This window comes from Seriola aureovittata, chromosome 14, assembly GCF_021018895.1.
Source record: "Seriola aureovittata isolate HTS-2021-v1 ecotype China chromosome 14, ASM2101889v1, whole genome shotgun sequence".
Lineage (NCBI taxonomy): Eukaryota > Metazoa > Chordata > Actinopteri > Carangiformes > Carangidae > Seriola > Seriola aureovittata.
The window spans coordinates 901,134-918,485 of record NC_079377.1 but is presented as its reverse complement, the minus strand read 5'-3'; the positions used below and the strand labels follow the sequence as shown (position 1 = coordinate 918,485).

Sequence of the window (17,352 nt, the reverse complement as noted above, 5' to 3'; positions counted from 1 at the left end):
CCTGCCTTCAAACAGTCAAACCAGAACCAGTGGATTAGAGAACATCATCAGTGTTGCACCAGTAGACCTGAGGTAGTAAACAGGATCAAAATTGGCCTTTAATGATGATATGAAGAAAAATACTGACCTCAATTAATATTTCATAGATCACCGACTTTACTGGAGATGACCACCTCAAAATAAATCTGCTGTCACGGGTATTCATTCATGATTTACCTCCTGCCAGGGTTCATTAGAGAAATGTCTTACAAATTCCTGTTTCTTTGCTTAATGACATAACGACAGATACCTAGGATAATAAATAACATAAAAGACAAAACAGTTCAACACATCAGTTATTCATAATCTTTCATAAAAATGTAGCTGAATTGAAACACTGAAAACCTGCAAGGAAATAGTTAAAACCCAATCAATAACTGCATAACAATGACAGGTTTAAAAGTAAAAGTAATGGCAGAGGTTGAATATAGATTATTGTATGTATTTCACAGCTGAACATCATTCCTGCTGCAGAGTTCACTGACTGTATACCAGTCTGGTACACAGAACCATCAGGATTTACTGGGGCATAGTAATATATAGTAACATATAGAAACTATCAACAGTTGATATTAATATCATCCATTATCTCCAGTATTTTTTATTGTGAATGCCCCTTTCCTGTGTCCAGAGACTGGATAAGTGTCTCTTTGTCTCAGAGCTACAGGGAGCTGCATCAGTGATGAGGGAGACGAAGCAGTGGTGCTGTAAATGGTGTGAGTGACGTCATTATTGATAGTTTGTCCAAAAGTTAGAATGAAATCACTTTTAAACAGAGTTGATGCATTTACAGTAAATATCGTTATATATAATATCAGACTGACAAACACATCCTGTGTCTGATGAGGCATCAACACTCGAGATGGAAATTATTATTATCACTTTGCTAATTAGATTTTTATTTCTGTGTAGTTCAGAGATTTTTTTGTCATTTTTTCTAAACTAATCAACTGCATCAAACACATCACCTCCTGCTCCTACATGAGGGAGAGGACCTCATCTTTGATGACAGCAGAGGACTGTCTTCAGTTCAGTAGCAGGTCTGGTTTACACTGTTCTAAAGCTAGGCCTGTACATCAGCCATGTACTGACGAGTTGGAACAGGATTGTTTCTGGTAGCGATGTGCTGTATGGACACCACGGATGAGAGATCCACAAGTAAAAACTCCTAATGTGTTTGATGACAGTGATTCAGTTCAGTGAATTCAGGTGTTGTTCGTACATGTGGCCTGCTGAACAGGTTGACACTGAGGATGATGAGGGTGGGGAGTAAAAAACACTGACTTCAAACAGGTTATAACATGGAGTGAAATTGCAGAGTTTCTGTGGGTTTGTCACTTCAACACATCACAGGATGTTATTCGATCCACTGCACCAACAGTGCAGCTTTAAGGTATCAGAGTGGTCTTCTCCCAAAGACGGCAAAGGAAAAGAAAATGAAGGCATACGACTGAACTGATGTAATGGAAACCAAAAGTAGTTGGCACAGATTAAGAGATGATCAAGTCAAGTAGCAATCAAGTGTTTCCTTACTCTTTTTGTTTGGATTTGGGTCATGGATAGGTCTGAAGGAGACCAGTTTCGGGCTGAATTTATTGGGATTTGAACATTAGCTAAATCACATGGAAAAGGTCATAATAATATTCAGGAGAAAGATTGCAGTAGATTATTCCAGCTTCATGATTCTGGTGTCATAAAGGACATTTTTTAATCTAATTATCTGTGCTTGCTTTCATGGTTTTTCTTCAATAACGATGTTTTACTTAAATTTCCCCCCGAAAGCTTCAAACAGCAGCAGATCCCTCTGCCTGTGAAGCAGATGTAAATCTGAGGTCGATACAGTCTGGCAGCAGCTGCGAGTCTCCGCTCTCACTTCCTCATGCTTTTACAGCAGCACCATCTTGTGCTCTGTGAACACTACTACAACAGGGCTCTCACTTACTGGGGGCCTCAAACAGCCTAGGATCCAGACTGAACATGTATGTGTGCACAAAAGCCAAAAATGTTGTACACAATGCCCCCATGAAATCTCCCTTTATGAATCACAATCAACTTGAAAATGTGTGCACTTTGATGAGCCACATGCTCTGCCCACAACACACCCACAATATAACATAAATAGTCAGATCCCTCATGAACACTGATCTACTTGTTGTTCCTGTGAGAATGGAGTTTGAGGCTGATGCTGCAGCAGCAACAAACAGAACAATTTACAAGATGAAACAGTGATCAGACATGGAGGAGGACGTCAGAATGTGGACCTACTAGCAGAGACACAGAGACACAGAAGCTCAACTCTTGCTATAACTTTAAACTTATAATCTGTAACTTTTCCACATTAAGATGTCTAAAAACAATGTTTCCATCAATTCTCAAACCAGAGAAATCTGTGACTTTAATCATGCTCGACACTCTATTTCATTTGTTGTCTGTCAATGACATCATATCCTGTGCATGTGTCAGTCATATGATTCTGCGTCACCCAAGACTCCCTTGTGTGAAAAAGGGTTTATCCATATCTTGTACCAGAATAGAAAATTTGATGGAATTTTCATGTGCGTCAAAAAATATTTTATTTTTTGATTTTTATTATGAAATTTTATAAGGGTTAACCTTTGAGAACAGTGGAAACTAGCTGAGATGTCATCAACTTCTTTTTCAGGACAGTCAACCCAGGTTGACAACAAAACCCTCTTACGTCTTCTGTCAACTTCTAAACCAGAGAGATGGAGACTGAGGCGAGAAAGGGACCAGTACTGTGGACAGATTTATCTAGCAATAGTCTTACTTGTACACTAAACTCAAGATATAGATTAATTCAATTTTCTACATCTCTTCTTTATCTCGCTCCTTCCAACCTACATGGATTTAACGGCAATTTCCCATTCCCATTGTTTTGGATGTGTTTTAGTAAAGGGCAGGTTCTTGGGATGGGATCTGTGGCACTTCATCCTAACTCATGGAGCTTCTCCTCCATTACACCCTGAGATATGTCTAAGAGCAATCTCTCCAAATCTAATCCGGTCATATCTGCCCCTGTTAGTGAATCTTTATTTGGATTCTGTTTATTATTTCCTATTTTATTTTGATATTATTTACCTTTTGTATCTGTTGATTGTTTTACTTCCTGACATCTATTTTCTTCCTGATTTAGCTCCTTTGTTTTCCTTGTGTTTATTTCTGTTATCTGACCTCATGGACTCCTTGCTGCCAATATCCACTTGTGCAATTCTTTTTCTCATATCTCATCCCTCATTTAAGAGCAACTTCACTTATCCAACTTGCCTCTGCATCTTTCTGCAATTGGGTCCTTTTCCCTGCAAACCATAACAGTACAAATTGACCAGCTATGACCAGCAGACTTCTGAGGGTGATATTAGTAAAGTTATTCGCTGCTTCCGATGACTTCACAGCTTAGTGTGGGGGAGCGGTTTTTTGCTTGTAGTGTTATGTATGAGTCGGATTACAGTGGGTATTTGAACCAAAGATCTTTATATCAATCTAACATATTGCAAATGTCAGAACTATTGGATTATTTCGAACACTTCCAGTCTGACAGTCGTCCTATGCTTCAGTGCTCCGATTCCTCCAGTACCATCAGGCCCAGTCAGATTTGAGGAATCCTCTATTTGTGGGTCAGAAACACAAGAGAGAGCAACCCAGTGAACCCTAGAGGGTGCAGAGCACCATCAGCTCTGAGACATCCTCACCCACTAAGTGTTTAAAAAGTAGAATTAATTTATTCAGTATGAAGCATTTGCAGTGAGACACAGTTTGCCCTAAAAGTAACTTTTTCTTTAATTACTGTACTTATGTATTTCCATTTTAAGCTTTCTACTTTTACTCCATTTATTTGACAGCTCTTTTACTTTAACTACGTTTTGCTGCTAATACTCTGAACTTTTACTTTACTAGGTTTCTATTTGTATTGAAGGCTTGTTACATCTGTATGCATACTTTTTATTAAAGTGAAGGATCTGATTACTTCCTCCACCACTGCCTACATATACTATACCAATGGCCACCCAGCAGATGTCACCATCTCTAGTCACACACAAACTCTCTCTCTTTTTCAATTTTGTGTTCTTCGATTGATAGATTTTTTTTAATGCATGAAACATTCAGATGATTGTGATTCATTGATGGAAGAAGCTAAAGAAGCAATAGATACTGTTACAGGCTTTATCAGACAGAGTAACAGGTGTTGCAGCACAAAACACCACAGGTAAGACTGTAATGACTTATTCGCAGGAATGAGGATGAGCAGCAGTATAGCTCAGGTTAATAAACAGATGAGTAGTTGCTTGTGGTCTGGGGTGGGCCCCGGGGAGAGCCGTGGGTCAAGTGAGTAAAGCACGCACGCACGCACGCACACACACACACACACACACACACACACACACACACACACACACACACACACACACACACACACACACAACCACGAAAGTTCGTGGGGAAGCAACAGGACCATTAGGGAGCAGGCTGGAGACATGGTTGAGCGAGAAGGAGGATCAGAACCAGGTGAGCAGTCAGTGGGGGTGGACGAATGTATTAGGAAAATACAGCACATTCCTAATACCATCTTTGGGGTCATAAAACTCTATCTCACTCCTACAGAACTTGTGGCGCCTACACTGCTGTATGTGCATTCGCATTTTTCTGTTCATGTCTACTTTTAACTTGGCATAGTGCCATACAAGGTAGTCATGTCAAGAGTGATGGCATTTGTCAGCTGGCCCATACAGCAATCTGTTGAGTTAATACAGTTAAGGGGGAAATGCAGATTAAAATACCAATCACAATTCTTCCCCTCCGGGAACAGTGTCATGAAGAAGATTCCCATAGATGTCAAATGTCAAACAGCTGGAGTTGACAGAGGAGTAACTGCATAGTAATGTGGTGGTGTTGACACAGATTTGTTTGGTTTTAAGGAGCTCCCGCTCCGCATTGAACAATCCAATGTCTGTTATGGCAGAAGGTGAGCTACAAATAATTGAGCAGGTGATCTGTAACCTTCAAGTCAGAATTAACAAAAGAAACTGTGAAAAAATGGTGAACAAAGAAAAAAAACGTTTCACCATCAATTTGCTTCGAGCATCAATCTCCAAGCTGAAGCATGAAGCCACACAGAAGAACCAAAACCTGCAGTTCCTCTAATGACCACTAGAGTCTGGCTCCAACAGTGAGTCAATCCCCATAGACTCCCATGTTAAAATGTCCAACTTTACTTTACTTTATATAACTCACCTGTTTACATTTTATTAAGGCTTAAAGTTCTGCATAATTGAGGGCGTCACATACTGTAACAAACTCCTCCTAGTGAATTCATCAGATTGACATGATGGTTGCTGAGTGTCATCTTAAGACCTTTGTGAAGGTAATTGCGAAGCTTTGAATTTTAGCTGTAGAACCCCCTGATGACGTGGCGAATTTCGATCCCTCGTCATGAAAAATCAACTCGCTCTCATTCCAACACAAATTGTCCAAACTGCCTCAAACTTTCTGTGTTTGATAAAAGTCCCACCCTGAACAAACTCGTATGCTCATATTCAGTGATACTCATAGTGCCCCCTTTTGGAAACAGGAAGTGCGATGTTTCACACTTTGATATAGTGCTCTCAGCAGGTTGAACATATCTTGACCCAACCATGGTCAGGAAATGCTTAACAACTTGATTATGCATTGTGGTCAAACAGTGACTTTTCTTGGAACAGCCTGCCTGTGGCGGTACGGTGAATTTTGATCCTTCGCCATGAAAATTCAAATCGCTATAACTCCAGCATTTGATAAGAGTCCTGCCCTAAACAGACCTATATGTCCATATTTAGTAATTCATAGCACCACCTCATTTCAACATGTGATATTGATTTCTTTTTCATTTATTATTCCTAGAGAGTTGACCTGGCCCAAAAAAAAAGGATCAGAAAAAAATTTGTTGCAGATGCTGATACTTCATGGATGTCAATTTTAAATTTTCACTGAAGGTCGTGGCTCTAGCGGCGAGTTAAATACGAAACAGGAAGTGGCTTTATGTCTGTGACATATTGTGCAATTCCAAGATCATTGTTGGTTCATTCTCCAACAATGCAATTGTACATTGCAGAGCTTTTGAGTTTTCGTCAAATGACCTGCCCGTGGCGGCGTGGAGAATTTCAATCTTTCGCCATGAAACAGGAAGTTGCTATAACTCCAGCATGCAGGCTGAAACAGGCAGAAATTTTAAGGGTTTGATGAGATTCCCGCCGTGAATACACCTGCATGCTCATATTTAGTAATACTCATAGCGCCACCTAATGGAAATATAGGAAGTGGTTATAACTCTATGATACTTTGTCCAATCTTCCCCAAATTTCACGTTTGATGACAGTCTCGCACTGAAGACATCTACATACTAATATTACACTATAGTAACAGAACCACCTGCTGAAAATAGGACATAACTGTAATGTGACAGTCATATCATTGACATATCATGACATTTTCAGTATAAGATCTGATACAGAGCCTCATGTGTGCCTATTATGTGGTCTCTGGCTCCACCTAGTGGTCACAATTGAGAATACATATAAAAACCCTTTTAATATTTTCTGCTGCCACACAGTCTGTCTTAACCCATGAGCGCAGTGTCCAGTGGTCGTTGGTTGAGACTTGTAACTGTAAAACTTTGCTATTGCTGTGGAGACCTGTGATCTCTGTATGCTTCAGTCCATTTGCAAATGCTGTGTTGAATAAAAACCACAAAGACAGCCCTGAGTTTATATCTTTATTAAGATTTCAACAACACTTTCCATGTGCTTTACCTCCATGCTGACAGGCTTTGTTGATTAAACAAAGGGACGGTTTCAGCTCCAAAGCCCATTTGAAGTACAAGGGGCTCTACCCGTTGCTTAATGTTTACGCCATCAACTGCATCACTACAGTGGAAAAGAGGGTTGGTACTAGACAGTGTGTAGGGGTGCATTTGTACACTGTTCAGGAAAGGGTATATTGAAGAGACAAGCGTGGACCCTTTCAGCTGCACCACCAGTGTCTACTTTCTGAAAGGCTAGTAATACTTTCGATTACAGGCATCATTTCAAAACAAATTCAAAGACATCGTCATTCAACACGCTTTAAATGAAACAGTTGGTGCGGTCTTTTGTAGATGGTTTTGCCAAGATTAAAGGTTTGAAATATGTGTGGCACTTTCTAGGTTGTCCATCTTGTTCTCAACCTCATGACACCTTTCCTCTGACTGGTACCACCTTTAAGGAGTTGAAAGTGACCTGTAAGGATAAATGACAGATGTAACAGTCTGATCAGGGGGTCAAATCGATCGTCATACGTGGGTGGAGATGAAAAAATCCCATCAGGGGTTGAATCACATTCCCCAGGCTCTGTCACCCTGCAATGATTTGTTAGGTGGTAGGATGTGCACCTTGAGGTTGAGCTATATTTTCCTGTTTGACCTTACGGAGCATCTGCAGGTAAGCTCCTACCCTCTGTTGTCTGAACGCCAAACTAAATTTTCAAGAGGGTCACATCTGGGCACAGTGATGGGGTCAGAGCATTGACGGAGGTTTTGGTCACTACTGAATTGAACAAGATCTTGGAGATGGGTTATTGGGTAACAAAGATCATGTCATGCGTGTTTGTGGCACTTTGATAGAAAAAGCAACTTAATATTCAACTACATGCACACAGGAGGGGGCCCCATCTGAGTAAAAGGATCAAAAAAGCAGGGAGAAGTAAATCAGTATCATACTAAAAGGAGAATTTGCTTGGACGCCATCAAAACCCAGATAAAATGTCTAGATTGTGTCTCCACAGCTTTTCGGGTAAGTTTGTGCAGAGAAGTATCAGACCCAAACCAAACTAGAAACTTTGGAAGTTTTGAAGTGGAGTTACAGCAATCAATGTATTGCAAACGAGGTGGATGTCGTCTTCATAGCAGCTACAGAGTCTACAGGCATACAGTTATTTGGAACACTTTTCTATTCAGCCTGGTCGATGTCACCACAGATGGGGGTCTTGACTCAAATTGGGAAATATACTTGTGGGAACTGATGGATGAGTTGGGGGGTGACAGCATACAGGAATTCATGGTGGCAGGTCCCAAAGGTTAGGCATATCAGTGGGTGTTAAAGGGAATGGCATTCCAGCACCTTCAATTAATAAGCACCGTTGCACCTACATACCATGGAGGTGCAAAGGTCCTGAGCAGTGAGTACCAAGTTCGATTCCCAGCCGACTGGACTCTTTGCTGCATGCCTTTGATGTCCCACACACCCTTGTCTTATGATATTTGTGGGGACTTGCCATTGAGATAATGCAGCCCTGAGCCCCTTTCTCTAACCATAACCATCTGAACTGAATGCCTAACCCTCACCATAACTTGAGGGTTAATATTACAGTCTAGAAAATGTAATGATGTTAGTTTGACACTATGTTATAATGTGAATTTAAAAAAACCAACAAAGCTGAACTTAAAAGGCATTTTATTGAATTTTTCTAGCAGGTGGTAAGAAATCCAGAGTAAACACTAAACTACTGTGTCCGTCCACTGTAGTACTTTAAAGCAGTACAATTGCTGCAGCACAACTAATAGTCATTCCTTGGCAAGATACTGTACCTAGATATGCAGAATTTGAAGTTCCTTTTGACAGGAATCATTTTGAATATTGCACTGTACTGGGCAAAAGCGTTTGGCACATGCACATTTTTTATTTTGCTCATGCTTGTAACCGAACAACCAGCACAAAGAGTGCACTGGACAAGTTCCTTCAGACTCCGGTCTGGGCCTGTTTCAAAGCCAGGACTGTGAGCTTGCACAACTCTTGGACATGAGGCAGAGATTCTCTGGTCATTTAGTCATTCTCTTCATTTTTGAAAGTTTCCACGTTTCCCCTGCTGATGAACTTGATGCACTGGCGGTAGCAACTAACAATTCGTGTTTGGCTCAGCTTAAAAGCCATGGACATGATGGCCATGCCAACAATGATGAAGAGTGAAGTAAGCATGAAGTACTTGGGGTGATTTGGCACAATGTCACCAAAACCTATGGTAGTGAGCGTGATGAAGCAGAAGTAGTAGGGGTCAAATCCCTTGAATTCTGTTTCCCACAACGGCAGAATCAAACCGAAAAAGAAAATGTAGGCAAACACAATGAAAAGGATCAGCACAAAAGGGACATCCAACATTTCCATTCCATCCCCTAACCCTGTGAAGTCCCATATGGTGTATCCTTTGGGTGGTGGTGGCAGCCGGTCCAGCTCTGGGCAGGAGAGGGTCCTGAGCAGTGGGCCCTTTCTGAGTAAATTCTCCCTGGCCAGAATCTTCTCAAAGATCTCCTTGTTGTCCTGGAGCTGGATGGACTTGTGCCGTACGTCTGCCTGGCTGTGCATCACCTGCCGGATGTCGAGCGGTTCACGGATCACAACATCATGACTGAAAACAAAGGTACCATCGTTTAGGGCCCAGTGGCTCGACTCCACCGTCCTCTTATGAGCCTTCCACGGTGAACGGGTGCGGGAGAGGAGGATTTTGCAGAGGGTGTGAATGTGGACGTAGGCTCTGGACATAAGCCGAGCAAGGAAGTCTCCTACATCGAGGATGACCAGAAGCATGAGGGGGATGCCCACCATGGCATAGAAGACACACACCACCTTACCAGGCAGGGTAACCGGATAAATCTCCCCATACCCTGCAACAATATTAGAGAAAATGGACACTTTAGTAAATGTAGGATTTAAAGACAAAGCCATGTTAATCTAACCTCAGCAATCACATCAAAGACTATTGAACAGATCTGCAAATATGAATTTTACTTTTAATTTCATGAACCAAAATTCTAACAAGACATATTCGTCAACAACCAAGACGAAACTGATGTCTGTGTTTAAATCCCTGAACAATATTGTTGAAAAGCTACAAAGTCTCTGGGAAGAATATCACAAACTTGACACCTTAAAGTTCAGGTTATCTGGCGTGGGGTTGTGTGAGGTACTTACGTACAGTCAGTGTATTACCTGCAGTATATTCAGTTTAGAGAAGCAGCAGGAGCACTGATACAGAAGCTAAGTGATGAGCTGCTGTGGACAGGGTCAGCAGAAAAACGTATTGTAGCCACTTAAAAAATACCCACAGAAAAAGACTAATATCAGTTTAAGTGTTCAATGTATTTTGAATATTTTCACCACTATCAGTTGATTTCAACAGTTTTTTTTCTGTGGGTATTTTTTAAGTGGCTAAGATAAGATTTTCTGCTGAACCTGTCCACAGCAGCTCATCACTCAGCTTCTGTACCGCTGCTGCTGCTTCTCTAAAGGTAATACACTGACTGTAGATCGGTACCTCACACAACACCACGTCATATAACACTGCACCACACAGATATTGAGGTAATGTGAAGACTTTAAATGGTACATTCATTTTAAAGCTGAATTAAGCCAAATACTAAGGATGGTAATGTTATGTATTAGCATCTCACAACAATGGGGCTTTGCTACATTGCCTGCACATGGAGAATTAACTTAATTGAAAAGTTAATAGCCTACCCAGCTAAGTTGGCTAACCTTTACCTAGATAAGTTTGTTTATTTTGCAGTGTTAAACATGCTATCGTGCTGAAATGAAGAGCATATTATATGAAGTTTGTGTTGTACAACCTATAATAAACACTAACTGTATGAGAATAACGCAGTCCAGCACTAAGGCCTACAACATTACAGAATAAAATCACAGTCAAACAAATCAGAAAGTTATCAGAGTAGAACTTATTGCAGCGCTGTTGTACAGGGATTGCATTGGATTTGCTAATGTTGTTGCATCTTTTACAGACTTAATTGTTTAAACCTCTTTCATGTATGTAATTGCTTGAATTAATCGCAGAAACCCTCTCTGCAATACATACTGACGTCTTGTTTGATGGCTGTTTGCAGATTTTAAAACTAGACTAAAATGTTCACAAAATTATTGTCAACTAATCTTCCAATAAATAAAAATACAGATAGATAGTAAAGAATTTGAGGCATCCAATGTATTCAAGGTTCCAATGTACATGCATGGTAATGAATTAAGAAATGCTGGATTTTTTTAAACGACGAATTGTTTCCCATTGGAACTTAAATGATCAATTTCATTTTTCAAAAGTAACTAACAAGACAACACAGAGGAGAGTGGCTCTAACCTCTAACAACTTCTAATGAGCTTTTTGTGGTGATGTAAACATTATTCTCCTCTGAGAGAGGACAACGCCTCCTGTTGCTGCTAAGCCATTAGCCATTAGCTGGCTTCCCTTAACCACTAACCATGTATATGTAGTATGTAGGTAGCAGACTGACTAATGTATCTTCACAAGGCTTCTCCACATTAAATCATTTCGGAAAAATCAACTCCAGATAGTAGACGTAAATAGATAAATTAACAAAGTATTTAAAACATAGAGAAGAATTCTTTACAGAAGAAATTTCAGTCTAAACCAAAGTGATGGAACAACTGAAAATACTGTATTATATATAAGTCATTTTTTGCAAGTCCAAGTCCAAGTTAAGTCTCTTATGGTTATAATAGGTGTACTATCATCTGCTGCTAACTGTCTGCTTAGACACACTGCATCATCATTGCTGCTTTATTTTTTAATGTTATGCAAGAAAATCAGGGAGGGAATGACATTCAGCTCTTCAGATATTTGCTTAATATAAATGTGCCACATATGTAAAAAAAAAAAAAAAAAAACTAGAAGATGTGTTCAGTAGAGTGCAGAGCAGAGAACAACAGACACCAGGGAAGGAGCAGAAGTAACAACCAGCCCGGGACTTTGGACTTGGACTGACCCACCAAAAGTCGTCTGGAGACACCATCACATACGGCCAGTGTCACACTTTATAAGAATCATGTAGTAAACAGAGGATAAACAACAAAGAAAATAGAACAACGGCACATTAAACTAGTTCTTTTTTCACTTTACTGTGAATAAGTTTGCAGCTATAGAGAGTGTGAGGTCAGAGTTCAGACTGAACAGTACAATAGTAAATACAACATCAGACATATTGAATTTTAGTAGTTGTTCTCCTTCTTTAAGTTCTGTAGATCTGAGACTGTACACTGAGGACTTTAATTAAAGTATTAGAATAACTGATGAAACCAGAGCAGAAAACAAAGCTGTACAACATTATCCTGCTAAATAAACTAAGAATAGATTCCTGTTGTCTTCTGCTTAACGCTTACTCTATGAAACTCTGCTGCTCTGCCCGTCTGTTCCTGTGTGGGACTGAACTGAATCACCACGACACAGCGCTATCCATCTCTCTCCTTCTCTCTCTCTCTTGCTCCAGCGCGGCCCACCAGGAATCTTCTAGATTACCAACTCAGTGCCCGACATACACCAAGCTTAATAGAAAAAAACTCAAAGTCATAGTAAATGAACTTCATCTTCCCCAGAATTGACTGGGTTCTTCCCTGGCCCATGTCCCATCCCTCCACCAAGTTCAGTGCATTCGGTTCAGTAATTATTGTGTAATCTTGCTGACAAATAAAGACACATGGGTGAACACATAACCTCCATGGTACTAATAAAATAAAGATTATTCACGAGTCCCAGATCTGGAGATTTGTTTTATTTGTCATAAGGCTTTTACGCATTATGAAGGATCCTGAAATAGATTTATATCATTTTAGCCTTTTGCAGTCACAAAAAATCTTTAAAAAATGCACAAAGACAATATAGTTTCAAAATTACTACAATGACAAATCATGTTTGTCAGCAGGTCTGCAGCAGAATCAGTTCCTTCCACTGGTAAAATCCACAACCATGTGTTGAAGCTCCCTGCTGATTACTACTGGTCAATGGTCAGCTGACAGCAGAGCACAGACCCTGGTTCATCTGAATCCCAGATGTGGAGGTAAATACATTCTGAAGTCTGTCTACACAAGCACATTACTACAGATCCTTAGATCCTGTTCACACCTAGTATTAAAATGCAGTCAGGTGTAAAGACACTGTGATCAAAATGTTATTGGATCTGCCTGAACACTAGCGGCTTGCATTGTGTTTGGATCTTAACAAGGTGTTAATGCAATCTTTGACAACTACAGCTGATTTGCCACCACCTGAAATGACATAGTTTTTGCTCTGGAGGACAAAGATCTGACGTCAGTGAGGACAATGAAACCTCATTAAAAACACCAGGTGTAAACTCAAAGGTGAGATCAGATCATTTATAATCTGGATACAGATCCCATTTTAACACCAGGTGTAAACAGGGTGTTAGATACCTGATGAACGGCCAGTTGCAGCTGAATGGCTGTGGGTTCTCATTATTTTTAGATTGTTCCAATGAGTTAAATACCTGAGCACTTCCAGACAATGCCAACAAGATGTGTCTTCTAATAAACTGTGAATGGGGCATTGGCCCCACAGGGACTGACAGGCAGTGGCCAGAGGCCTGTTGATCCTCAGTTATTCCAGCTATCCACAAACAGCAGCTGCCATCTGATCATGAGACACAGACAGACCAGGAACGAAGGCAGCGTCAACTTTTTTTAGGATCTCAGCTCGTTAGTCAGTAAGTAATGCGATAATGATGTGTCTGTACTGTGTGCAGTGGAAATATGCTCCATTTCCGGAGAAAAGCATCTCAACAATTACTGAGCAGACTGTCATGAAACTGTATGGATTCTTAGAGATGTGGAGGAGGTCCAAAGATCATGTTTCCACAAAATATTCTGTCAATATTCATCAATAATTCATAACGTATCAGACAAATGTCCATATATTTCCTAACGAGTTAGCCAAACACTTCAATTCAGTAAAGTTTAATTTTACTGCTGAGATTCAAACATATCACATCATCTAAACATCATTGCTATTATGGCTGTAATTCCTTGTTTTCAATTTGCTGCACCGCCCACATTTAGCATCATTCCACACTAAATTTATCACAAAAGGTTTGAATAGAATTTTATTTTTCCGCTGCTGCAAACTCTGAATGGGTTCAGACTGGTTCAGTCATTCAGCCCTCTTCACAGGCTGTGTGACGGCTTGTGTTTTGTTCATGCTATATGCACGTAAACAGCATGAACGAAGCATATTTTTACACTTTTCCTTTTGTTTTGAACACAGCTGACCTACGTTCTGTACTGTACCTGAACACATCCTTGTATACACAGAGGGAGGACTGAAGCTAATGTGCTGCTCACGCTACATCTCCTGAGTGATAACTAAAAGAGGCTAGAGAAGTACATCATTCTGACAACCATCTTCTTTTCTAAGTCACCTTGATAAATATTGATACAACACTGAAGCCCTTTCTCACTCTGCATTCTTCTCTCTGCTTATGTTCTTGTGGACTTGTGAAAAGTCATCAGTCTCAGCCAGAGTACTGTTCCAGTTCAAAGTCTGCATCTACTCATGTATAGATCAAATATCAGGACATGTTCCCGCTCCGCCCGTTTTATCCAGGATGCATTGGTATATGACTTGTTTGGACTTGGAGCATTTCACACCAAATAACGACAATGGCAGATATTCTGAGCCTTGGGCTTAAAGTTCTGCATAATTGAGGGCGGAGTCAGGAACTGGCAAGATGGTGACGATGGAATGGCTCACGCTGAGCTTCAAAACCGCTCTTCAGAAACCTATGGGTGACATCACAAAGGCTGTGTCCATCTTTATTTACAGTCTATGGTTAAAACACTAGTGGTACCTAAAACTGTCAAGCCCACAGAAAAATGATCTGTCCTGAACTTATGACAACTTTGTTTATACCATCTCACCCTAACACACACAACTCAGCTTCCAGCCGCTGCTTCTGGTTTTAGTGACATAGAAACCGGATCCAATTCTTACTGGCTTGTAAAGCAATCTTGCAACTTCATATTTTCACAGCTTTTATTTTACACAACTGAGTAAATAAAAAACCCAAAAGTAATTTTCACGATATGGGACCTTTAAAGTACCAGAGAACCAAAGTTAGGTTAGAGTCTCCGATGAGCTGAAAGGACATGTTACATTATTACATTGTTACATTATACACACAGTCATCTGATCCACAAATATAACAATAGTTCAGTAGTATAGTTCAGGCTGTGCTGCCCCGCAACTGGGGCAACTGGACGTTTACTAGCAAAGTAAACACAGGTTCCAGTGGTTGTTGTATAAAGTACAGTATTACAATGAGAAACACCAGATCTCCTCTCATGTATACACACTGCCGACTGCTTTGTACGCACCGACTAGGCCTCAGTAATACAAGGCAAGCATTTTTACTCAATACATGGAGCCGAGCTCATAGTCATTAGCACTAAAGTGCACCAAACCACAAGTCACAGACCACAACAGAGCAATATAAAAACCCTCTGAGAGAAGAATGGCAAATAAATAATGACTTGTATGGGAAGGTGGAGCCCACTGAATGAATGATCATCCCTCTGACTTACCAATTGTTGTGAACACAGTGCAGCAGAAGAACATGGAGCCAAAGAAATTCCACCTGTCAGGCCTCTGGAGCCAGATCGACTTGAAGCTGGCACTCATCTTTTTCTCCACCTCCTGCAGTATGTGCTGATGCGTGAGGGAGGCGTTATCTGGAAATACAGAGGAAACACTGATGCATGGCACATGCATTAGGGAGTACTGAGCCGTTATTAATATTTATATATGGGCTTGTTGTTTGTGGTAAGGAAGGAAGGATGCCTTAGTCCAAACTCATCTTCTGTGTTAGCTCAAAAGAAAAGTCCACACATGTCGACATAAATGAACTATTAAAGTTTTACTTCAACAGATATCTGTGGCCATTTACCGGAGAGGTTCTGGACGGTGCGAACGATCTGACCCAGGAACTCATGGTACTCCGTCTGGGTGGTGGAATTGCTGCTTCCTTCCACGTACTGGAACATGAGCGCGCCCAGCGCAGCGTAAGCGACCAGAGACAGACACAGCAGAAGGTGCGGGAAGAGCCTCCAGAGACGCGCAGCGCATTTTCTGGACTCGGCTTTGGCGCTTATTCCTTTCTTCACTGCCAGTGACATCTTCTTCTCCTTTTTCTTCTTCTTCTTCTTCTAATACTTCTTCTTCTCCCGCGTCCACTTGTTCCACTGCAGCTCCAACAGTGTGTGTAGAGAGCGGATGTGTGTCCGTCAGCTCAGTGTGCGCAATGAGTGCGGAGGCAGCTGAGGCAGGACCACACCACATACACAGTCTATGCACGCATTACAGAAACTGGGCTGAGGCCTCCGGGGACATCCTTTATTGACTCTACAGTCTATCACTCCCCCTCTGACTACTTGAGGTCCTGGGGAAGCCTGACAGAGGCTCTGACAGCCTCCACAAACATTTACCAGCATCAGACCAACACTGATGTGATCAGTTTGAAGGCTTTATGAAAACACTGACTTATTTGTCAATACTAAATTGAAGTGAAGCTGAATACATATACAGCTAGAATAAAACCATTTATCATGAATACAGCAGATTCCACATAAAGCCGTATTTTTACTTTTGTTCATGGGAATAAGATCCCATTCTCCCAGCTTATCCCATCCATCAACATGCAGACTGGCAACAGGTGCAGGAACTAAGATCAATCAATACAACTGTGTAAGAATACAATAATATTTCCCTCTGAAATGTGGTTAAAATATAAAGTAGCATAAATGGAAACACCCAATAGAAACACCAAAAAATTGTACTGAAGTAAAAGTAATAACACCCCCTTCATCTCGAAAAACAAATGATCTTGTCCTCCATAAAACACCAGGGGGCAACAGGTGCTGCAGGATGTCTATATTTAGTGAATCATGTGAGGGCCAGTTGCGGGTCAGAGTCAGACAACAACTGGGGCCTCCTGTAAATACCTCAAGAATATGAAACACTCCGACGCATTATATTTGGGGTGCCAGCCTTTAACATGTGATTGACTGTATGTGAAATTATTCAGTTTACTATGGAGACAAAGATTCACACTGAGTTTAACAAATATTCTTATAGAATGTGGATGTCTATTGAGTTGATCATTTAAACGGCCTCACACCACGTTAGAGAAGAGTTATTAGAAAACTGACACTTTCAGAGACACTAGCTGAAAGCACTGGAGGGACTGATGTAATACAACAGCCCAACTAGTTCCCAGCACAGCAGCACGGCTTCTTACTGGTTTCAAAAGACATCCCATTTCCCCAGTACTGGCTTCTCCTCATTGGCTCCCTGTCCGTTTACATTGATTTTAAGATTTTACTGATCACTTTTAAAGCCTGGCCTGGCCCAGAGCTACGTAACAGAAATGTTAAAGCTCCATATAGTCTAAAGGTCTCTGTCCATATGTCCTTTGATTAT

The 17,352-nt window shown here is 40.8% G+C and overlaps 1 protein-coding gene across 1 annotated transcript; it reads right to left on the bottom strand.

Moving 5' to 3' along the window:
* Positions 1-6,797: 6,797 nt before the first annotated feature.
* Positions 6,798-16,215, bottom strand: kcnk18 (potassium channel, subfamily K, member 18). The gene is made up of 3 exons (XM_056394745.1): positions 15,821-16,215; positions 15,459-15,605; positions 6,798-9,724 (listed from the first exon to the last, which is right to left on the bottom strand). Exons 1-3 carry the CDS (start codon positions 16,047-16,049, stop codon positions 8,889-8,891), a joined length of 1,212 nt encoding a protein of 403 aa, XP_056250720.1. The 5' UTR covers positions 16,050-16,215; the 3' UTR covers positions 6,798-8,888.
* Between the last annotated feature and the right edge of the window lie 1,137 nt (positions 16,216-17,352).